This window comes from Dermacentor albipictus, chromosome 1 (genome assembly GCF_038994185.2).
Source record: "Dermacentor albipictus isolate Rhodes 1998 colony chromosome 1, USDA_Dalb.pri_finalv2, whole genome shotgun sequence".
In the NCBI taxonomy this organism is placed as follows: Eukaryota; Metazoa; Arthropoda; class Arachnida; order Ixodida; family Ixodidae; genus Dermacentor; species Dermacentor albipictus.
This window is the reverse complement of record NC_091821.1, coordinates 389,194,736-389,219,204: the sequence shown is the minus strand read 5'-3', so window position 1 is coordinate 389,219,204 and position 24,469 is coordinate 389,194,736. Positions and strand designations below refer to the sequence as shown.

General features: G+C 46.3%; 2 protein-coding genes across 6 annotated transcripts in view; both read right to left on the bottom strand.

Annotated features, from left to right (window-relative positions):
* LOC135916975 (probable chitinase 10) overlaps positions 1 to 24,469 on the bottom strand; it is a 185,974-nt gene that overhangs the window by 70,072 nt on the left and 91,433 nt on the right. For 2 of the 5 annotated variants that reach the window (XM_065450411.2, XM_065450410.2), the window contains exon 17: positions 23,176 to 23,329. The exons of the other annotated variants lie outside the window; for them this stretch is intronic. In XM_065450411.2, coding sequence (XP_065306483.2) covers positions 23,324 to 23,329 — 6 coding nt within the window. In that variant the 3' untranslated portion in view covers positions 23,176 to 23,323. Of the gene's footprint in view, positions 1 to 23,175; positions 23,330 to 24,469 lie in introns of those variants that run through there. 5 annotated transcript variants of the gene reach the window in all.
* On the bottom strand, positions 11,583 to 23,041 carry LOC139054986 (chitinase-3-like protein 2). Its single transcript, XM_070532690.1, has 6 exons — positions 23,032 to 23,041; positions 20,150 to 20,289; positions 18,330 to 18,524; positions 15,396 to 15,518; positions 14,068 to 14,238; positions 11,583 to 11,756 (listed from the first exon to the last, which is right to left on the bottom strand). The coding sequence occupies exons 1-6, from the start codon at positions 23,039 to 23,041 to the stop codon at positions 11,751 to 11,753; spliced, it is 645 nt and encodes a 214-aa protein (XP_070388791.1). The 3' UTR covers positions 11,583 to 11,750.

Sequence of the window (24,469 nt, the reverse complement as noted above, 5' to 3'; positions counted from 1 at the left end):
ACCCATCTGCAGTGCTGATGGAAACAAGAGACACCATAGGAGACTGCGTAATCGGATAACGCCGCTCAACAAAGAAATAGAAAAGCACGCGCTTAAACAGCAACAACAAAAATGGGCAGAGAAATGCGCGGAGATGGATGGTCAACTCACCACGCGTTGCACGTGGCAGATACTGCGGTACCTGATTGATCCCGCCGACACCAAGACCACACACATGCAAGGCATATACAGAATCATACACGTTGACGGGGGAACGGAAGAACAATTCCTACGGGATGCGGAACGCCTTCACATATCCAAAACGCCACCGCAAATATATACGGACTACTCGGGAGAAAGCAACGCCACCGTAGACGCGGAATTTTCCGTTTCCGAAATCCATGACGGCCCTCGTCAAACTCAGCACGAAGTCGGCCCATGGCGCCGATCGAATATCAAATAGGGCACTACGCAATTTCGAGATCGATAAACTCACAAAATACATGAACGAGTGTTGGGCGCTTGGCAAGCTACTCCAGCAATGGAAAGAAGCAAAGATCATACTGATACCAAAACCCGGCAAGAAATTACAGCTGTAGAACCTGCGCCCCATCTCCCTCACGTCCTGCGTGGGCAAGTTGATGGAGCACGCGTTTCTCAATGGACTCACGGATTACCTCGAGGACAACGAATTATTTCCACACACCATGATTGCGTTCAGAAGACATCTCGCCATGCAAGACGCCCTTCCGCAACTAAAACATCAAAACATAGATAATCCGGGGTGCTCGACGAGAGCCATCCTCGGCCTGGACCTGAAGAAGGCCTTCGATAACGTTCGCCACGATGTCATATTGCTACAAATAGACAAGCTAAATCTCGACTGCGAACGTACAACTACGTCCGAGACTTCCTCACGGGAAGAACCGCTCGCATGCGAGTGGGGCAACTAGAGTTAGATCAAATAAACATCGGGAGCTCGGGCACACCGCAGGGCTCGGTGATCCCGCCAATGCTCTTCAACCTCGTCCTTCTGGGGTTACCCGACCGATTGCTTCAAATCGGAGGACTGCATCACACGCTTTACGCGGATGATATTACGATTTGAACGACAACGGGCAGCGACGCAGCGATCGAGCAACGTTTACAGCAGGCCTTCCAATGCGTGGAAAACTACCTCGTGGGATGGGACTCGCCTGGTCGGCCGAAAAATCCGAACTCTTGCGATATAGGCCGGTCAGAAAGGGGCACCCTTCTAGAGACTACACCCCCCCCCCCTCGGAAAAGGAAGGGATCAAATTAACGGCATCAAACGGCCTACCCATCCCGATTGTAGACAAGATCCGGGTACTAGGAATGATGATAGAACATAAGGGTGGCAATTGCGAAACACTTCGCAAGATAACGGCAAAGGCCACCAGCACGATGCAGCTAATTCGACGCATCACCAACAAACACGCGGGAATGCGCGAAGGCAGCGTCATACCACTCATACAATCCTTCGTCATTTCCCAAATAAAGTACACGGCAGCATTTCACAACTGGACGGTCGCGGAAAGAAACAAGCTCAACGCCCTCATACGCAAGGCGTACAAGTATGCGTTGGAACTTGCGCCTGGAGTTAGCGCTACCAAGCTCTTAGAACTAGGCTTACACAATGCGCTCGAAGAACTCGTGGAGGCGCAACAAGTGTCCCAACTCGAGAGCCTATCCAAGACCCGCCCGGGCAGACACGTGCTCGAAAAGCTCGGCATCACATACCACACGCAGCACGGCATCAAAGTAAAAATTCCAAGAACCATACTCGAGCAACTATACGTACCCCCTGCCCCGCAACATGCACCCCCAACACCACATGGGGAGGCGCAAAGCCAGGGCACAACACATGAACCAAGAGAGAGAGAGAGAGAAAATGATAAAAGGAAGGTAGGGAGGTTAACCAGGACTGAGCCAGGTTGGCTACCCTACACTGGGGAAAGGGAAAGGGGGACGGAAAGATGAAAAGAAGAGAAAGTCCACTGGAGATATCACTCGGTCACTCAGTCCGAATCACAGGCGCTCACTCAATCCGGTCGCTTTCAAATACCGCAGCAGCGCTTTTGTGGCCTTTTGTAGCTGCGATATGCGAGGCCAAGGTCCCAAGATCTTCTTCAAGGTGAACGGCTTCCCATCCAGCTGATTGAGAGCTGTGCAGAGGTCTTGCCTTTCGTTTTCATAAGATGGGCAGTAGCACAGTAGGTGTTCTATGGTTTCCTCGACACCGCATGCATTGCACTCGGCGCTATCAGCCATTCCAATCAGAAATGCATAAGCATTTGTGAATGCGACTCCCAAACGTAAGCGGCACAGCACTGTTTCCTCATTTCGCGGAAGACCTGGTAACAGCCGCAGTTGCATAGAGGGATCGAGGGAATGCAAGCGATGGTGAGTGAATTCAGATGTGTGCCACTTCTCCAATGTCAAAGAGTGCGCTAGCTTGCCTAAGTGTTGGGCTGCGTCGGTCCGCGATAAAGGTATTGAAACAAGGGTTGCTCCATCGTGTGCTTTGCTAGCAGCTTCGTCAGCGAGGTCGTTGCCGGAGATACCGCAATGACCAGGCAGCCACTGAAACACGACGTCGTCTCCTTTCGCGATCATGAGATGGTGCATTTCTCGTATCTCCGACACGAGTTGTTCACATGACCCGCGACGAAGAGATGCCAGAAGACATTGTAAGGCTGCCTTGGAATCACAGAATATAGCCCACCGATTAGCCGGTTGGTTATTAATATAATCAATGGCACCTCGGAGGGCAACAAGCTCCGAACCAGTCGAGTTTGTCAAATGAGAAATCTTGTATTGGATGCTTAGTGATCGTGATGGTATAACCACTGCGCTGGTGGAGCTGGTCTGAGTGGAAGAGCCATCCGTATATATGTGTATTCGATCAAAGTAGAAAGTGTGCAAACAATCCAGAGCTGCTTGCTTCAAAGCCAAGGTAGGCAGGTCGGTCTTCTTTCTTATTCCTGGAACCGTAAGACGCACTTGAGGTTGTTTTAAACACCACAAAGCTGAGGTTGAACGTGAAGAGGGTGTGAAACCCGATGGTAAGGAGACACGATGGATGTTGACCTTGTTGGAGAAGGACGCCTGTGGTCGTCGTTCCGGCAGGCACGCAAGAGAGCTTGACTGCATCCGTGAAACATGACGAACATGGGCTCTAAGCGTTTCGGTACTAATATAAGTCGTGATCGGATGGTCTTGAGCCATTACAATGGTTCCAGCTGTTGAGGCGCTGCGCGGAAGGCCTAGGCAAACACGTAGTGCCTGCGCCTGCACGCTCTGAAGTTCTCGAAGATTTGACTTGCATGTTTTAGCAAGCACGGGAGAACTGTAGCGTAGGAATCCGATGAACAGTGCTCTATATAACTGTAGCATGGAGCCCACTGACGATCCCCATGTTTTGCCGGCGATCAACTTGAAAACGTGAACAATGGATGTGAGCTTCTTCTTTAAGTGGGCAACATGAGGGCTCCAAGTGAGGTCTCGGTCTACAATGACGCCCAAAAACCGGTGATTTCTCTTGTAGGAGATAGGCTGACCATTGATGCATACCGGATAAGGACTCATCGCTTTTCGCGTAAAAGCGACTATCGCACATTTTTCTGTTGAGATGGTAAGGCCTTGTGCGTGAAGGTAGTCAGATGCCTGCGTTGCTGCTTTCTGTAGCCGTGCGCGAACCTGCAGGCGAGTGACCGCTGATGACCAGATGCAGATGTCGTCGGCGTACATTGAAACACTCACTGTTTCTGGTAGGGATTTGGCCAGCCCAAGAAGCGCGAGGTTGAAATGAATAGGGCTTAGAACACCACCTTGGGGAACGCCTCGGCATGTGTAGTGGTCGGTAGTCGGACCATCTTCCGTTCGTACGAACAAGGACCTTTGTGTCAAGTAGTTACTGACCCAACGATATACTCGTCCTCCTAGGTCAATTGTCAAAAGTGCGTCTAGAATGGTTTGATGGAAAACGTTGTCGTAAGCGCCTTTCACGTCAAGAAAGAGTGCTACTGATAATCGCTTCCGATATTTTTGTTGTTCCACAGATGTTACTAGATCGATGACATTGTCAATCGATGAACGACCCCGTCGAAATCCCGCCATAGAGTCAGGGTAAATCTTGTGGTGTTCAAGGTACCATTCGAGACGCATGAGGATCATACGTTCCATGAGCTTCCCGACGCAGCTGGCAAGAGCTATAGTCCGATAGGATGCCAGTTCGAGCGGTGACTTTCCTGCTTTTAGAAGAGGTACCAGGCGGCTGCGTTTCCATTCCTGTGGGACGACACCATCTTGCCATGAACTATTAAAAATGCTGAGGAGTTCTCTTCGTGCTTCTCTACCTAGGTGGCGCAAAGCAGTATACGTTATGCCATCGGGCCCTGGTGAAGACGAACACTTACAGAGCGCCATAGCAGCTTCTAGCTCTTCCATAGAGAATGGAGCGTCCATACTTGCATCTCGTGGGCCGGGGATGTTGCCTAGAGCCATGTCAGGGACTAAAACTGCGCCGCCGGCGACGTTCGCACAAAATTCCTCTGCGACGTCTATCTCACAGCGGTTTTGATAGACAGGAAGGGCGTTGAATGGGTGTCGTTGCTGGGGACTTGAGCAAAGACCCCGTAGGGTACGCCATACACAGGACAATGGCTTGCGGGGGTCTAGTGAGTCGCAAAAACACTTCCATCTTTGATTCGCTAGCTTATCCATACGGCGTCTGATCTTCTTTTGCATGCGCCGAGCTTCCCTGAGGTCAAGAATTGACTTCGTGCGCCTGTACCTCCTTTCAGCTCGGCGACGTAGTGCACGAAGCCTTTCCAATTCAATGTCATTCTCTGTACGCTTTGATGGATGTGTGAAGCAGCGTGTACAATCTTGCATAGCGTCCGCAATTATATCTTCTAATCTGCGTGCAATATGTGTCTTGCATGTGTCTTCTACGCGATCTTGAAAGTCTGACCAGTCGATTTGGCGAGAAACAACCGGTAATGTGGCGTCTAGTCCATCAATTCTCACATAGGTCGGTATATGATCACTTCCATGGGTTTCAATATCAGTGAACCACTGCACGCTCAAAGTCAGGCAACGTGACACCAAAGTCAAGTCAAGGCAGCTACTGTACTTAGTTCCTCGCAGAAATTTAGAAGACACAGGTTGTGGCCTGATGCAAAGGATACTAGTGACCTGCCCATCGAATTTATCCTGGAGCTTCCCCATATATGGTGGTGAGCGTTGAAGTCCCCTGTTATTATCCAAGGACCGGGAGTAGCAGCCATAGTATATTCCAGTCTTTTTCTATCAAACTGACTTGTTGGGGAAAGGTAGACGCCGATAAGAGTAAAAGACAGCTTCTTCTTTTTCACAGTAACAGAGACGTATTGGTTACCGTCGTGTGGCGCTACTTGTTGGGAAAAATACGTAAGGTCCTTGCGAATGTAGACCAGAACCTTACTGCTACGGACACACGTGTTGGAAACAAAAGATTCATATCCCGACAGTCTTATGGAAGCTGATAAGTTCGGTTCACAGATGACTAGTATAGGAAAATGGTTTGCAAATACGAACTGTCGAAAATCCGAAATACGGGACCTCAGGCCTCTCGCATTCCATTGGAATATGGAGGCATTTCTCACATCATCCCGGAACGATCGTTGGTGGTGTCGATGACCCATGGTTCTGCTGTAGAAGTTCTCAAGCACTGGACTTCTGAAGGCTCGCCAGAACCGGACTGATGGCATCCAGCACTTGCAATGCACTTCGAGCTGTTGGTGTCTGTAGCTTGTCCAGAAGAACACGAATAGCACTCACCAGAGAGCTGATCATAACAACAATTTGTTGATCTTGGTCCGCCAATTTATCAGGAACAGACGAAGTGTCCCCTGCTGTAGCAGTATCACTCCACTCAGTAGGGGCATGTAGCTTCGGGAGTGCAGGCCACGCGTCAGCAGCCGTGCTGTTCGATGCACCCGTGTCCTTGGAGCTGACTGCGTTTGGCCTGGGCGGAAGAGTGGGTGGTGATATACGTGTGTGGCGTTCTGCAGAGGCTTTGGAGGGTCTTGATCGACGCCGGCGACGTGATCGTCGTCGCTTAATAGATGCTGCTGCTTCTCGGTGAGACGAGTGGTCTCTAACCATTTTCTTCAATATTTGCATTTCCTTTCGAATCAAAGGGCATTCCTTCGAAGATGCATCGTGAGGGCCGCTGCAGTTTGTGCACTTCAGCACACTGGCCTCGCATGTGTTTGTGGTGTGGGGCCCAGTGCAGCGAGAACAGACGGTAGTGTTATTGCACACACTACTCACATGGCCAAGCTTCATGCACTTCCGGCACTGCAGTGGTTTTGGTATGAAAGGGCGAACTGCGTGTCGGAAGTGGCCCACTTTTACATGCGATGGGAGGGATTCGCCCTTAAATATGATCTTCACACACCGTGACGTGCCGAGACGAAACGCGTTTGTGATGATGGTGGTCTCTGTAGCTGGCTTGATTAAGATTGACAGGTCGGAGTCGACAATGGTTTCATCAACATCGTAAATTACGCCAGTACGGACTTGTTTGCCCAGCGGAATATAAGGGCGGACTTTCATCCCGCCAAGTTCCGCGATCTTGCGCAAGGAATCCAACGCAGCCGCGTGTTCTACGTCAATCGCCAGCACGTTCTTACGGGTGTTCACTCTGATGTCTTTGATTTCGTTTGGAACCAGCGCTTCTAGATGAGAAGACACGGCTTGCCTGTTGAGGCGTCTCAGGTTGTCAGTGGCGAGAACAGGCGAGAACAGGATGGTGAGCTCCTCGGTATCCCGCGAAGATCTCACGGTGGACTCACTCGAACTCGATGATGCGCTGAGAAATCTGCGCTTTGCTTTACGACTCCGCACCAGCTCGAAGGTGTCGTCACAAGAATCTTCACCGCTGATATAGTAGTGCATGGTGTCGTCGCTGTCCGTGTCGCTCTCGGTGCCGTTGCGCTTCCTGGAGGCAGCCGCCGCGGGCACTGCCGAGTCCGGTGGACGCGCGTGAGACTCCATCTCCATCGCAGTTAAGAAGGAAATAGCAGTCCACTGGCAAAGTGTGGGAAATTCACAAAATGAGTAGAGCTGGAAGAGCCGGCGTTCTGCCTGAAGACACTTCGTCGTCTTCCCCGCATGAACCAAAGTAACTCCAACATCAAGGAGGTGGTTTTCACCGACACAACCCGTTATCGCGACAGGAGGAGTTTCGTGGTGACAATTACTAGCGAGCGTCACCGTGAGCGTCGCAGCGAACACGGCACATGCCGAAGCGGCAGAGGAAGCGAGTGGCCATAGCACTGGCTCTCACAGAAACCAAAGTTACATACGCGATCTGCAATTCGCAAACGGCAGTTCGCAATTTCGCAAATGGGCGCATTTCGCAAGAGGCGTATCGCATACTTCAGCAACATCCCCTACACTAGGGAGCAGCCGACTTCGATAATCGATGGCATTTGCTATGGATCCCGGCACACACTGGATTGAGCACCCCCAACGAAGCGGCTCACCGCGTTGCTCGAGGCCTAACTCACCGAGCATCATCAGAGGATGAGCCCCCGCGGGGTACTGCAAACGTCTGGGTGTGGGAGGGCCGTAGGACCAGGTTCCACGACATCACGACACACTACCAGTTACAAAGACACGTATACCCATTCCCTTGCGCTAGGTTAGACACGAGACAGGCAGTACAACTCAGACAACTACAACCGGATTCTTACAGAAACCCCAGGCTCATGCGCGCCATGTATCCAGACATGTACACTACGAACAGATGCAGATCGTGTGGCGAGGTTGCCACACTTAATCACATGCTATTGGAGTGTCGTGACTTAACAAACAAGTCGGGTAGCGCCGACCCCTCCGTCTCTTCCACCGCCAGCCTCCGCTCGCGCTGGAAGACCACACTGCTCAGATCAAACTTGACAGCACAACTCTGTGCCGTCCAGCGAGCCGAGGAAGTCGCTTCGAGACAAGGTCTCGGCAACGCGTCCGCGGTGGGTGTCCAGGCCAACTAAAAAGACGCCGTACTCGAATCTTGTTGATTTGGAAATAAATGTTTACGCTCTCTCCTTACAGGCAACTCACTTATGGGATGATCGTGAGCAAATCACACCGTAATGCTTAACCTATAAGCTATAGGCTTACTTTCTTTTCCTTTCAATGCCGCAGTTCCCTTACACTGAAAATCTATTGCTTTCATAAACCGATTGGTACATGGTACACCACCTATGAATTTTGAAAGCGGTCTACATCAGCGGGCCTGCGCAGATCGCACTGTTCTTTCGCAGCAATTATGGTTAGACATTGCTACCGCTAGGCCCAAAACGATACGTCGGGATTGTGTGTTCTCGCTCTCTCACTGCGTTCTGTTCGCCTATTGTGACGTTCTGCATGTGCACTGCTACGGTTATTTAAAATCGCACTCTTCTATTTTCTTCGAGTAAAAATAAAAATTGAGATAGAGAAAAGAAGGTTATGATGTTGAAGTTCACTATACGAACGTCCAAATGGTTTCCCTGCGTGGTGTAAAAGGCGTTTGAAGCATAGATGTTAGAGGCAGGAGGCTACATAGTACAGGTCTACTGCAAAACACACTTCGTGTCCGTAAGCTGCCACTCAATTATATTGACTTCATGAGTGAGATTTATGCATACGCTGCCTTCCAGGCCGAAGACATTCGAGGTGCTTTAGATTCTTGGGTGCTTCTGCAAAAGGTCGACCTTTTTAGGCTTCTTGCGATGAGCCATGGTTGTGCAATTCAGGGCGCTTATATGGAGCAGAAGCACACTACTGAATTTATGGCGGTCTGTCACGGACGATGTATTCAGGGATACCGTATGCAGCACGAAAGATAAAGAATTTATTGATGGCAATAAATGAGAGGCAAAGAAAGAGAGAGTCATATTTTTAAAAATTCAAAGGCCCGCCATAATGAATTGAAAACGTGTGTTCAGCAGAATGCTCCTGATTATTTTCTTGTGAGCGCTTCCTTACATCACAGTAAATTTGGGCGTGCGGTTCATGAAATAATTACGGCCAACATGAGACCGGGCCCTCCGAGAAAGGCTTGCAATATACCAGTTCCCCGAATCGGAAGCTTGTCATCCCCGATACGTTTAGTGTCCACGACTCGTTTATAGCTTGCATCCAGCGTTCAACAGAAAACACGCAAGAAAATATGATGGCGCAAGCATACAATTGCGAAAAGTAATCCGTCTCATGCGTTCGCTACTACCATACGGTATGAGCTAACCGGCATGTTCATATGCTCCAGGAGCGTCGATATCCTGCCAAGAATAAAATAATGGACCGACGGCCTGTCGAAGATTTTGCTTCTGAGCCGACTCCGACGGCGCAACAGCAAAGAAGAATCCTGCGTCTGAAGAAAGTGCTCACGCCGCCATCAGCTGTGTTTGACTGACGAGCCATCGTTGGCTGACAATCCCCTCAGTTTTGATCTTCGTGATGCCTATCGCTTCAACGCAAACTGAGGGAGCGAGAACATGCCACTCACAAAGGTGTGAGCCATCTGCAGATCGCTTTCAAAGTAGGACGTGGGCCACAGCGAAAGCTGCGCAGTCGCTATCGGAGGCCAAGCCGCCTTCCCCCGTCCCTTTCGGCGACGGCTTGCCGCTTTCCTCCCTTGTGTGCGATTCGGCTCACCATCGCACATACAGCATATGGCGCACAGGGACGATTTTATGGCCCTTGAACTTTATACGGAACATCGCTACGATGTCCAACGCCTCTCTCTGTGGGCAACTTTACGCAGACTGGACTCGAGGCCTTTCACCGAGTCAAAGATACTCGGACCGTGGCCACACCGGTTCACTGGCTCGAAAAGCGATTCGTGCACTAGTGCGGTACTTGAAGTGCACGGGCTTAACAGACCGTTTATAGTGTCCTTGCGTATGGTGTACCTCCTACACGTACTCAGTGGTTACTCTCTCCCTTTCATCCTCTTTCTATTCCCCTTTTCCCCGCCCCCAGTGTAGGGTAGCAAACCGGATGCTGTTCTGGTTGACCTCCCTGCCTTTCCTACCCTTGTTCTCTCTCTCTCTCGCTCTCTCTCTCGCGGCGACCATCACAGCAGAAATGCACCTAGAGCATCTATATCATTGCTACTCGCGATTATATAGGATCGGCACCCATGCACTTGCGTGTAACCCGCCTTCACGAAGTGAAGCGTCACTGCAACACTTTTGTCTTCACAAAGGCGCTGTCTTCACAAAATGCGAAGACAGCGCCGCCTCATCTCCGTGAACTCCCGCCGTGCAGCTTGTCCACAAACCATCACCTAGGTGAAAGAATTCGAACGAAACTTGCGTTAAGAAGCGAAAGGCAGGATAGGAAAGACGAGGGAAAAAAAATTCCTCTCTTTGTGCTTCATGGCCAGGATGGGCCGCATCCGCGAACTAATAAAAGTCAATTAAGTGTTCTTATTCTGAAAAGAGATTGCTGACGAGCATCTGCGAATGTTTACTCGAACCGATACCACACGAAACAACGAAAACTTTACTGCGTATAATATTTTATTGCTCGCAGTGCCCCAGTTATTATGTCACTGGATTGCATTATAAGTGAAACTGCAACTTTTTTACATTAGCTACGACGAGATATGGCTGTGGAGCATTGCACTTTCAGGTGACACCGTGTCTGCACGCATTCTTTTACTTCCTGACTCGTACCTTGTGCTTTATTCGCTGTGTATGTTTGTTTATTCGTTCATTCCCAACCGCTGGGGCTTATTAGACAACTTTCGCAATAATACGCCGGTCGTATTCCAGAGGGTCTGCCATCCACCATGGCAGCTCCGCTGCCATGCCGTTCTGCTGCTGTGCATGAGGTCGTTGGTTCAACGCTCAGCCATGGCAACCGCATTTTGATGAGCGAAATGCAAAAACGCTAGTCTGTTTAAATTTAGGCGCACATTAAGAACTACAGGTGGTCAAAATTAATCTGAACCTGTCCACCACTTTCTTCTGCTTTGTTAGCTGTGGAATGCCAGAAGTTTATTCACAGAGAGGGCCAGCTATCCCGAAATTTAGCTAATAAAAAGAACAAACGTAAAAGGAAAAGTGATCAAATTATAAATCAGTTGTGATTAAGTCTCCAACAAAATAACAAAACGTTAACGTCAACAAAGCAAGTACATATAGCACGGAGAAATAGAAAAAAATGCCAGAACAACACAAGCATGAACAGCTACGCTGTCTCACACATTTTCGGTGTTGCTAGGGGGTTACAACTCCAACGGATCACTCACTCTTGTTGCAGGTATCAATCGTAGAACTGGAGACCTAGGAGAAATTTGTTGCAGTTTGTGTTGCTGAAACTTCTATATGTATATAATATAACGCTGGTGATTGTTTCTTAAGTTCAGGGGAGAGATTCACTGCAAAAAGGTCACTTTTTCTCACTTAAACATATTCAATAACCATTTAATAACGACAATCCCAGCATAAAATAGGCCCCTTCGCCTAAAGAAACGTAGCTTAGAAGCAGCAGCAAATTATGTGGTTGAATAAATATCCACAACAGGGAGAATAGCGCAATAAGAGAACTAAATACAAAATTTATTAACACATAATTCAATAACGCAGACGACGATCGCATGTTTCCGACAGGCACCGTCTGGTTTATCACCCTCAGTCCTTTTTTGTCTTTTCCTTTTTTAAATATATCCAAGGTTTCTTCGTTCACACCTTGTGTCCTTGCAGCTTTCAGCCCTGAAAAACAAACGAAAAGTTTGCTCCTTTTCTCTTCTATTACGCGAATACAGGACAGGAACAAATCTTATGTGTGCTTGTTTAGTCATATGCGGAACGCCAGACAAGTACGCCCAGTCTCGTTGCGATTTTTTTTTTCCAGAATGATCAGCCTGCTACCAGTCAAAAAAGGTATTACTGCGTGCACTAGTGTCCTGTCTTTCAGCGCAGTACCTCTTTATGACAATGTGACCTACTCTGACTTCTTGTCTAAATTCGTGACTGAGCTTAGTCATCGCTCGTTCTTAGTTGGATCAAATTAAAGAAAGAAAGGAATGCTTTAGCGGTATTGCCAAGGTCGATTCAATTAGGTCACGAAGCTTCGGGCGGAAAGCGGTTCAGTACAGATTGTCACCGACATCAGCATGGGGGGTTATGGGAGCAGCGATTGAAGCGCGACTATGTTTGGAGGGAACAAACATTGGGAAAGAAAAACGCGTTCTTTAATTCAAACTTGACACAGCTAGATTCATTCAACGAAAATAAAATTCATGATAAATTTTATATATTGGTGATGAGTTAAGAAAATACGTTTATTTTATTATTATTAATAAATGCATTTCTTTTCAGCGCCCATCGCTACAGGGGGCGTTGACGCCACTATCACTCGCAGTGCAATGCACGTCTTGAAATGGGCAGAAAGGCGCACTCGTATCACCTGTTGAAATACGCCCCCCTCACAATTTGTGCTTTCTTGCTTGTCGAAGTTTGCCTGAATTTGGTGACGTGGGTAGCTTCATTGCTTCTTAATCTGTTCAGTCAAAAGTAGCGAGTTACGACCGCCAGATAATTGTGTAGTTGTTTTCGTGCGACTGCTCTGGCCGACGGGCTTGGCATCCGACAATAGGATCAGCACTCTACATCTAAAGCTTTCGTTGGCCTCCAAAAAAAGTATGCTCTGTGCAGGGATGCGATTTCGACAACCGTACGGCTGGCCTTTTCCTGCATCGCTTTCCACGCTGAAAGCTCGAAATGCCCATCAAGATGAATGGTGGGGCATTTGAATATATAGCTCCAAAGGAAGAACAACAAAACAAATTTCGCGCCTTCGAAAACAAAATGACGTCACTTCTGCTTTTAGCGGGCATGGCGTCACGTTATTTTTTTTTTCCGCCGGAAGTGTTCCCACCACATACAGATGGCGCTAAGCCCCATGAACCGGCGATGGACCGCCATGTTTTTAACGTATGGGCTCCTATGGAAGCTTCGCTACCAGGTATATTTACCTTGGTATTGCTGTGTTTCTCATAGCTAAGTTTGTTCTTCGAGTTGAACTGGGATCATTCGTCTTTCTCTTCTTTTTCAGTCGCATGCTTCGATACACGGTACAACAAGCTCTTGCATGTTAACCGGGACGTTTTAATGTTAATGTTTAATGTTAACCGCTACGTTTTAATGTTTTAATGTAAGCTCTCAGTGGCCCACTGATGATGTAAAGGGACACTTCGAAGGCTATGTAATATAACTTTCATCACCTTTCAGTTTCGGTAATCTGAAGTGTATAGCACGTGTATAGCAGTATTTAGTTAGGCGGTCCCCTAAATATATCTACGTGAACATCAGGAGTCACCCTCCCTCCTCTAGTTGTTGTCCAGCCCACTCTTGACGCAAAACGATAATTTCGTGGCAGAAGATATTCAGGCTATGGAGCGCCGCGGGAATGCCTCGCAGGCCAAAAATTACGCCTTTAACGCGTGAGTAACAAGGAGCAGTTTGCAGTAGTCATGAGCAACATCTGATCACTTATTCTTCTTCGACCGCCGCACAAGGAGACGTTTGCTAGAGACAAGGCGTACATACGCGGCACTGACGAGCGTTTACGCGTCACACTACATAATAGTTCGCGCTCGGCTTGTCATCCACGTTCCTGTGGGTGGGTAGCGCAAACCGGACGAACGACGAGAGGAAGTACAAAACTCGTATTGTGTACTTCCTCTCGTCTTTCGTCCGGGTTGCGCTGCCCACCCATAGGAACATGTTCAATCACCAACTCGCCCAGCTTGCCGTGTTAATATTGTCATCCATTTCTTCTTCTCTATACACTAACGCGGAATTCGGTAAATCGCACCGATGCGCCGTTTCATCCAATCGCCGTCGCCCCAGGACACCCCGGTACGCACCGGCGCCATTCGCCGAATTCGCGATACGTCGTCTTCAACTACCTTTTGCCGACGAGCGGCGCCTGCTCAGGAAACGGAAACGTGGAATCGGAAGTGGAGTCGACGACTCGGACAATCACGGCACGAGTTTTGACGGCGTTAGACAGACACACCTTTCTCCTCCTGGCACGATAGAAGTCTATGGGCCAGTAGTCCTTCATGACCTTCCATGCCGCCGTGACCATCGGGTACTGGTGGTCCTGCTTGCAGTTGCCCGCGTAATCGTCCTCTCCCAATGACCATATGAAGACGCCGCCCAGCGAGCGGTCCCGAAACCATTTCACCTGGTCCAAGGAGTGAGGAAAAGAAGACTCTAAGCGAAATGCTCGCCACTAATTGAAGCGCGCTGCCTTTAATAAGCTGCGACTGGTTATTCCCTTCAGTCACGTTCTGGGACGGAACATTGATAAATATTGTGCGGTTATGTATTTTCATTGACCAGCATTGCAAGCTACACACGGAAAACAAAGGTACGATGTACCATTCCGCTTGCGACGTGAATGTGTAACTCATTTCGAGACGATGGCCATAGAAGTACCACCGTTAGTTACATGTTTCACTTCAAAAACTCAGTTAGCTTTGTCTGTAGAGGCCAGTAAATATACTAAACTCATGCAAATTTATGCCAATGGCTTGATAGTTTCAACCAGTGCAGCCGGCTCCATCGTTGCCCCCTTAAAATCAATTACCTATCCGAGAGAATGCATCGTACGTTACGCCGTCGACAACTGTGGCAGTCGCCACTGTGAGCGGCGCTTCTCAGTTTACTTTGAGACAGCCACCGCATCCATGGCGGGATTAGATTTTCTAACTCAAAACCAGCATTAGAATGAATGTACTCACTCCTTGGACGAACCGACCAAGGACAATTGGTCGTTGTTTCCATAAAGCTTTATCAATACGTCACATATATAGGCCACGAAGTGAAACCAGTGAAAGATGGGCAGGGGCGGCTACAAAACAGCGTGTTTACTCTTGGAGGCACACTTTACTAGAAAGAAAGGTCCCAAGTGTGTCAGTGATACATCGATCACGTTATATTCATCAGAGATGCACCTGTTTGAGGAAAAGCTGCGACAGTGTCGATAACCTTAGCTGTCACGTCATCAGTCTTGCGTTGACAGGTGCGGAAAAATTGCGCTTTGCTGTGTTTCTTGCAGCAATAAATCACTTAGGAGTTGGTGTGCGTGTGCACGCATGTGTGTGTGTGTGTGTGTGTGTGTGTGTGTGTGTGTGTGTGTGTGTGTGTGTGTGTGTGTGTGTGTGTGTGTGTGTGTGTGTGTGTGTGTGTGTGTGTGTGTGTGTGTGTGTGTGTGTGTGTTTCCTTCTATTGTTTTGTATGTCCACTCTAGGGCCCAAAAAGCATACCCGCAGGCCCAAGAAGAAAATCTATTAAGCTATGTTATCTTTACGCTCAGCTAAAATACTTAGACAAATTTACCTTTACGTCGGCGCTGTCCGTGTCGTCATAGCTGACCCACTGGTCTTCGTGGTAGATGTACGGCGTTGCCGCGTATCGCACCCATTTTCTAGTCCATTTCATGTAGCCAGCACGCCTACACGTCTAGAAGTATAAAGATTACAGAACAGTTGGAGCATATTAAACAACCGGTATAGCTGAGCGTGACATGTCTGTCCATAGTTGCCACAACTGGGCAGCCAGTGAAACTTGAAGCTTCTAGCTTGCGACCTCGTCTAAGGCCGCGAAGGAATACTTGATGATGATGGAACTTGTGAAATCGAGATATTCAAGTAACCATTACAGCACTACAGCTAATCCTTTAGAAACTGCTTTGTGGACGCAGATTTTTGCTCACTGCTTGAGCACGTTTTAGCTTTCGAGTATCGCAAGACAAACTCGTCCTCTCAGAAAAATATCATGATTAGTGAACAAGCAAACTTGTTAATTTGTTTGCTTGTTCACTGCCAATTCCCTTATGCTCTTTCATTCAACTGCTGTTACTTTGACTTTCTGGCCCGAATACACTACATAAGAGGAGATATTCACTTGTTTTTAATTAACTCTGAATATTAGTAACACAATAAAATAAATAATAACAAACGAAGCAATCAGAAACGGAAAATTCAGTTTGTCAAAAATTATACATTGATGGTCACACAGTTCAATTCATTTGTGACAATAATTATCCACTACATGCACAGATACATCTACACCATCTTTATTTGATTAACAGCAACAAGAAACGTGAAAAGCTACTCAGACGACAGTTTACGCAGGATTTCACTTACGTGGACGGACGATCTGTGAAAGTATTTCTTAAAGTGATGGATCATGCTTTTTAAGCGAAATGATGGGTCAGTATATCTCAAAATTTCCGAACAACTGTACATGTTAAAATATTATATTGGAGGAAGTTCCTGACTCGAACATTCTAAATTCTATAAAATGTTGCAAGCTAACTCATTAGTGTCAAGATAACTCATTAGTTAGTGTCTTTATGTAGATAAAGCTTGTTTTGTTCAGTGGCATCCCGGCTGCAAATGTAATTATAGCAACACTCGAGGCGCCTTCGATATGTTGGCATGGAAAGCGAGCGCGCAGCTGTTCGTGTGTTGAGGTACTGACGTCAACGCCTAACGAGGCATCGTCAAACTCGTACAATCCGCGCACTCCTCCTTAAGTGCCACAGCAGTGATGCCTCTGGGTAAGAGGCAGCGCTCGATGAGGTCTGTTGAAGCCGAGTCGGATCCTTGACATCGGCTTATCGGTGCTGAGAAAGCTGAAGTGCGCCGCGCTAAACATTTGACGAAGTGCGCCACACTGTAGGCTCGACCAAATGGTGCTTGAAATGAGATCGTTGGGGCGATGGTGTGTGGACTAGAGATTGGTAACCTACTATTCGTTGAGCATAGGGGATGGATAGAGCTGTTACGTGGGTTGTCTAAGGTACGTGCTTCAAGTTTTGCACCTAAGATAGAGTTTGTTTTGTGGGGCAGCCTTCGACTCATAATTCAGAAGCAGAAATTTACCAAAACGTTTAGCCAGGACGCGACACTGCCACCATTTTATTTTTATATATTACGAGAGCTCAACCCAGCTCCTCAGGCGCGGTGGTGTCGCCATGAAACCACGTCACACCGTGACGTCACGACAGAGGAGAAGTGGCTTTGGCTCAACTCTTGCAAGACGGGCTGGGTGGGAATCGAACCAGGGTCTCCGGAGTGTGGGACGGAGACGCTACCACTGAGCCACGAGTACGATGCTTCAAAGCGGTACAAAAGCGCCTCTAGTGAATGCGGTGTTGCCTTAGAAACGAGCTGTTTCTAGGGCGTGCGTCTCTTGCTCAGGCGTACATTTCGTTGCCGCGCCGAACGCTGCTTTGCTCGACGCTCACCGCGTCCAATGCGGGGCGCTTAGTGGCTGCCCTGTAGCCCATTGTCTTACACCCCTTGGCGGGTCGACGGGAACGCTGTCGCGTTCCACTCTTGAAGGCGAAGCAGTAATGCATGAGTTGTTTCTTCGTCTAGCCGAACCAAATATAGCCAAGCAACAGCAGTTCACCAGGCTAAACAGTGGTTCAACAACTAAAATAAAAGCTGGTATGCTTCGCATCCTGGGCTTAACCTTACCTAAGCCACAGCCATTTTTGATATTGTTTTGGTTTGATTTGATGATTTGATCATTTTGATTTTGTTCGGATCGATGATTGAATTCGAACAAAATCGGCATTGTGACAAATTGTTCAAGTGGCAGCCACAGGCCATACTTACTGAAGCACCTGTCCTGTCGTCTTTCTTGTGTCCGTTGTTTTGGGTTAAACAAAGTAATTACTGAAGTGTTCTGGCTATAAATTGAGCAGTCTTAAGATACTGTTGAATACCAAGGATGGTGCTCACAAAGATCGAAAACAATATTAAAATTAATATTTTGCTAGATAGGAGAACCTCTACTCGACATTCATATTTTTCAAGGCCCATTTTTGCAGTAAAACTCTAAGAACAACGTGTTCAACTGAACAGCTAAAATCGCAAGGTCAATGCTTTTTCGTAACAAATATGTGAACTTCAACCGAGGTGCTTCAACTTCACAGTCTGCAACATCAGCATTGCAGGTATGTCGGGTAGGAGCGCGTGCTTTCTCTTAAGAAAGCAGCGAACGTCCACAGCACCACATAACCTGATTGCTAGCTCTGCTTAAAGAGGCAAAACGAAGAACGCGATGAAAGCAATATATATATATATATATATATATATATATATATATATATATATATATATATATATATATATATATATATATATATATATATATATATATATATATGTTACTTCCATGGTAAAATGAACCTCTCGCCAGGCACTTCAGTTCCGCGCAGAAGCATAATTTCCCTAAAGGCAGGGAGATCACCCTCACCTCAAGGTAGTTCATGTAGCCGTCTGTGTTCGAGAACTCAGCTGCGTAACCGAGAGGGTGGCTTTTCTTCAGCTTGGCATTGTCGCCATTGTAGGCCGGGTTATTGAGCGTGAAGCTGCGGCCGTACGTGGCGAGGCCTGGTACAATCTTGTACTTGGGCACTCCAGCATCGATCCAACGACCTAGGCACGTCTCCTGTATTCGTGTAAGAGCAACAGCACTGGTCAAGCGGCACCTAATGTATATGCTTTAGTTCTACTGAGATAATAATGGGCATACGGAAGGCGCACAAAGACGACTTAATTTAGAGAAATGAAATGCTTCAAAACAAGGACGGCAACAATCTTTTGTTATGTAAAGTGAGGGATCCCCAACTTACGTTATCCTTAGTCCTGGAATGTGTGAAAACTGGGCAAAAGCTACTCCAGTGGCTCTTTGTATTCATTTCGAATAGCTATGCTTCTGAGGCTTCATTGATTACATTAGAGCGCTGACATTACAAAATCACCTAGTGGGCTTTTTATAGAATGCCCCTTGAAACGACGACTTCGGTAGTGCTCTCTATATGCAGAATTACCTATAGTATATATATATATATATATATATATATATATATATATATATATATATATATATATATATATATATATATATATATATATATATATATATATATATATATATATATATATATATATATATATATATATATATATGCTTGCGTGGCTGGTTACTTCAATTTGACATCCGGGGGTTGGAATAAAAACAGACTGGAATAGTTTTAGGTTAGAGGGCCCCAGTATTTTATTTTGTTATAAAGAACTGATCGCTTAGACAATGACACTCATATTATGACTACATGCACACTTTCGCCGCTTCCCGTTCGCTGCCAACCAACGACACCGTTATCTGCCGAACAGTTTCTCATAGATGTTGCTCTAATGTAGAGCTTTCCTGGTGGAGATCAAGAGTCCGTTATGCACCTTTACGATCAAATAACTTGAGCGCTTCTTCAGCAGAGTAAGCGGATTATTCGTTTAACGGTAGAAATAGGGTATTCAACACTAAAAAGCTGCCAAATAAATAAAGTAGGGTACTGGAGGTACTGGGTTATTTGTTTGCCTACGGCTAGTAATTGACGTCAAAATGAAGGCAAGATGGGTGAATAACGGCGATCACTACCAGAAAGGAACAACCAACCAATTTTGAGTTTCCAGTTTTATTGGAAACTGAAAACTCTCACTGAATGCATGTAGTTAAACGAGTCCGGAAAAAGTGTTGAGCGACATTCTGCAAACGACAATATTCGCAGTATTTTCTAGCCCAATCCATACCAGAATCCTAATAAAATTTACTGCAGAAAAGCTCCCACAGAACCACCATTTTCCAATGTTTCTTATGCGTTATTTATGCTACGAGTAAGAACCAACACTATTGAAGATAGATTCTTCTTCGCAGATAGACGTTCTTCGCAGATTACATTGTGAAACAAGTTCGCGACTTGTAGTGTAGTAGTTTTTTTTTACTAAATGCATGTAACAATGTTGCAGAACATTCGATTTCTTTGTCTTGATATTCCATTATTACACTAAGCACATGGAACAGTCTAATAATGCTGTGTTGTTACAATATTCAATTATATTTCAAAACCTAAGGAATTTTATTTCTGGGGGCTTTTCGAAGAAACTTAATATATACAAGCACATATTTCTAAAACATGTTGCCCACAAGCTTATTGAAGCATGGTTTTCTTTCCCTTCTTTTCTGAAATCCCTTTAATTTAAGTTTTGTACATCTGATGGTGCATCGCAGGTACTCACAGTTGTGAAATGAATTCCTTCCGGCTGGATTCCTGCTGCCGTGAACGAATAATTGAATGAGTGGTGGGTTACGGGCTGCGCGGAGGGGGAGTTGTGATATGGACAACGGCTACTCCAAGGCTTCGCCTCTGTTGTCCAAACTTACTAGAAGGACAGCCAATGCATTTGAAAACCACGAAGTGCTATTGAAGGTGCGATCACGCAACACGGCTTCCCCCTGAGACAAGCAGCAGCGGCAGCACCAACTGCTGCAGCTGCGTCGACGGCAGCTGAAAAGACAAGTGGGTGTTCTCATGCGCTTCGGAGCACCCACAATTCAGCCTCTCCAAGGAGTTGTAAATGTCGCCTATGTCCAACGTTTCTGTGAAAGCTGGCAGTTTGCGCTTCGTTATTAAAAGGTGCCCTGGCAAGCAGGGGCTCGCCCGTGCTATAAAGGACTTGCGGAGAAGGCGTTTCAAACTGCTTCTTCACTGCCATCTTCGGGGAATCTGTTTCAGGGACGCTTGTTCGGGTTGAGCCACGACTCGAAGTCGCCGTCGAAAGCACGCCCGCACCACGAAAAAACTGGAAAATTTATTTTCCGTGAGGTGTAAGGAAACAGGGCAACAGGATCGCCCACCTTCTGTTCTGCAACAGCCCTTCGAAGAAAGCGACAGGGATCGGCCGGTGGAGGGCGCGGACTTTATGTATTTTGTGTAAAGCAGCAGCCGGGGAGAGTGACATGTAGCTGAGCGGAGCCCGACTACAACACATCTAGCACCGAAATAAATATTGAGCGACAAACGCCACGTACCCAGGTCACAGCGTTAGTCTCGTAGGTTACTTGCCGTCACAACTTGCTTGTGTCTGCAGTACGTATTTAAATAATACAAATACTCCTGATGCATCGAAGAGAGCAAAAGCATGTGACAACTCTCGTAGTAGAAGTACATATACACAGTGTTTCAGCGAACAGTTTCAAAAATCTTTAAAGTATGCTTGTGGCAGATATCACAACTCTAGTTGATGTGTGACCCGGGGTGAGGCCTCGTCAGGATGTATGCTACTAGGTTCTTCCTTTTGCATCACTCCGTGAACATGTTCCGTGTAGACATCCTCATGTCCGAATAAACTGATCTGATTTTATTTGGTTTATTTAGTTCATGAGCTGATCTACTGGAAGAGGTGCACATTATTCGCACTAAACCTTGAAATGCATAATCGACTAATTAACAAAAACTATCTGATTGAGTTTTTAACTAAATACCTTTTGACCCCTATTGCCATTTACAAATCTAGCCGTGGAGTTCGGAAAGCGAGTACACTTGGAACAAATTCTCAGGATGACACCAGTTTCAAGATATTAATTCCAGAACTTTGCAGACAACTGCATCGGCGTTCCAGTTAATTTCTTAACAAAACGTCCTTTTATGCATTGAAGTACACAAGTAACTGGAACGCCAATGCATTTCTCCGCAAAGTTTGGGAATTAATATCTTGAAACTGGTGTCGCACTGAAAAGTCGTTCTAAGTGGATTCACCTTGCGAACTCCGCGACTAGAAGTAGCAAATTGCAATATGGGTCATAAGGTTTTTATTTAAAAGCTAAGTTCTATTTTTGTTAATTAGACGATTTCGCATTTCGATTTTTGAGCAAGTAGTGTCAGCCACTTCGAGTAGACTACCTCTTGAACTAGAATTGAGCTACCTTCCTCAGGCAACCTTTAAAAAATTTTCAAAGTGTTCGCTGAAACACCATGTGTATGCAGATACAAGGCACACTTTGGAATTTATGTGAAGTGAAACATTCTTTTAGTGGGTAATGAAATGTGTTCTTGAAATGCTTAACAGGGTTCATCATCTGCAACGCCTTTTGCGTAACAGTTACGTATCTGCCCAAGCAGTAAGAATACGGAGAACATCATCAAGCGACCCACGTCACTACGGGACTATGGGTTGTAATGTCTGCGGGTTCGGCCCCCTTTTCATACTCCCATCTCCGAGATTGTGCTGCAGTTTACTAATGCACTATCTTCAGGACCTACCCACCTTAATAGGCAAGACGTCGACCGAGAAAACGGTCAAACCTAAGGAAAGAAGGCGTAGAAAGTGTCACTTTAATCATAGGTAATGTGCGCCTGATGGCGTATAGTTGTTGGACTGAGGATATTTATGTAATCTTTGTGGTTTCACTGAGTAATATCGTTGGTAAGAGAGCCAGCCTTCAGCACATTGGTCTAAAGCACACCTCAAAGAGGAACAGAATTGAACGATCAAGGTTTATATTAAAAATTATTAAAGACAATTTAAACAGTAACAAGCCTTAACTAAGTTCTTTTTCTGGAGGGTGGCATAGTACTTCGGCACTTCCCATTTGACCCGATCAAACCAATGAGCAATGTGCTTAGGCATACTTTATTTTTACGAACGATAATGGAGAAAAATGTCTTAGATTCGCACGTAGTTGAAAGAGAAGACTAAAAGAACTGTCAAACACTGATGGCCAGCCGATAGACATTTTGTACGCTTCATCTTTATTTCGTTTTTATTTTGCTTATAACGCTGCTCTCTGTTCGAGAGAATGTTGTGTATGTGCTCATCATTTGTTGCCAACTCTGCAACGGCCCCCGTGGAGTCAGCAGCCTTGTCAAGTAAATAAATCGAGTAAATGTCTCTAGGCGTCAGGTAGAGGAGAATTCATTGAGGATATGCAAGGAGGCGGACCTGAGGTTATAGCCTCTAGCCTGCTACTCTCCTGCTCGGCGGGAAGGGGAAGAGGAGAGAGTTATGGGGAGTGGTGATGAGGATAGGTAACAGGGTGCGGCACTACAGAGGTGGCCATGCATAAGCCGATTCACTATGCGAATGCTGCCTCGCGTATGAGCCATTCGAGAAGAACTCACCATGAGCCATGGTCAGCCCAGTTCCGGAGGACTTCCCTAGAAAGTTTCTCTTTCAAAGTCGTATTAAAGTTATACTCGCTGCATGAGTTTCGATTGTGACAAACACCTCAGTTATCGGCTACACTCCCACAAATGAGGCAATAATTGGGCTGGGAAAGCGTCGCAGTTTATTCTTCGGGCAAATATTCAGTTGAGGAAGACCTCCTATGGGTCGCAGTTTTCCGGCACAACGCCTCCGTTCTTCGAAACTTGCACGGCGATTTCTTCTAACGTCCTTGGCTCCATAGCGGCATCAACCCTAAAAGGAGATCAAAATTTTTAGGTATCACAGTCTAACTAGATATGTTACCAACGTTCCTCTCGATTTATCACTCGGACGTCACACAGCAAAGCTTTCCATCTGGAAGGCCTTCACCCTGAAGCAAGACAGCATGCGAAACATATTTCTGAATTACGAATTTCTGGTCGGGACTTATGAACGGTGTGTAATTCAAAGCTGAAATTTATATTATGCATGTTTCAATTAAGGTAAATTGCGCTTGCGCTGGCAATTGCAGTTGCAATTTTGATCTGGCGCTGGCGGTTGCGGTACCTGCATTTGATGTTGTCGTTGAAGTTTTGAGTATAGTCTTCGATTCGCACATGAGATGGAGTGAACACGTTTACTATCTAACTTGGAAATTATCTCGTTTGATTGGTTTCTTACCCAAATGCCAATTTGAATTCCCACCAGAATTAAAACCTACAGTTTGTCACACCATACTTCATACCTGCATTAACTATTTCCATCGTGTCTGGGGTATCACATGTAAGACTAACCCCACACGTCTGTTAACACTGCAGAAAAAAGAGATAACAATTATTGCTGGCCCTGCTTACACTGCAGAAACAGGAAGTTTATTCACGCAACGCAATGTTTTACGCATAGATATCCTTTTCGAATAACGTCCACTTCAACGCATATCATTTTCTCTGCAATAGCTAGGTTTGTCAATTTGTGAATACAATCGCCAGCAAAAACCGAAGCAGAAGCGTGTTGCAACATGAAGCACACAGGGGTGGACAATCCGCCATACGAGGAGAAATCACAAGAAGCAAAGTTTACAGATTATTGATTGTAACACATTAAATATACAAGAAAGCAATACTAACACTCTTCCACTGCCTCAAAAGCACCGTAAACTTCACTATTTCCAGGAGGTAGCAAACTGGTGGGGTGTAGTGCGACATTGCAGTACATCATTATTTCCTTAATACCAGCAGTATGATTTCGTAGAGTAGTTATTATTCTTGCAGCAATTAACATTTGGTATCGATACACTTAAGTACCTATTTGCCTGCATAAACTTACTTCATATAGTTTGTGTTTTCTGTGTATAAGTTGTCAATCGTGACCTAATTTATACGATGAAACAGAGTTTATTTTTTTTAGGATGCT

Excerpts from the sequence above, each read along its gene's own strand:
- LOC139054986 (XM_070532690.1), bottom strand. Across the intron at positions 18,525-20,149 it reads AAGGAATTCATTTCACAACT|GAGACGTGCCTAGGTCGTTG; the intron begins GTGAGTACCTGC and ends ACACGAATACAG. Across the intron at positions 15,519-18,329 it reads GCTACATGAACTACCTTGAG|ACGTGTAGGCGTGCTGGCTA; the intron begins GTGAGGGTGATC and ends TTATACTTCTAG.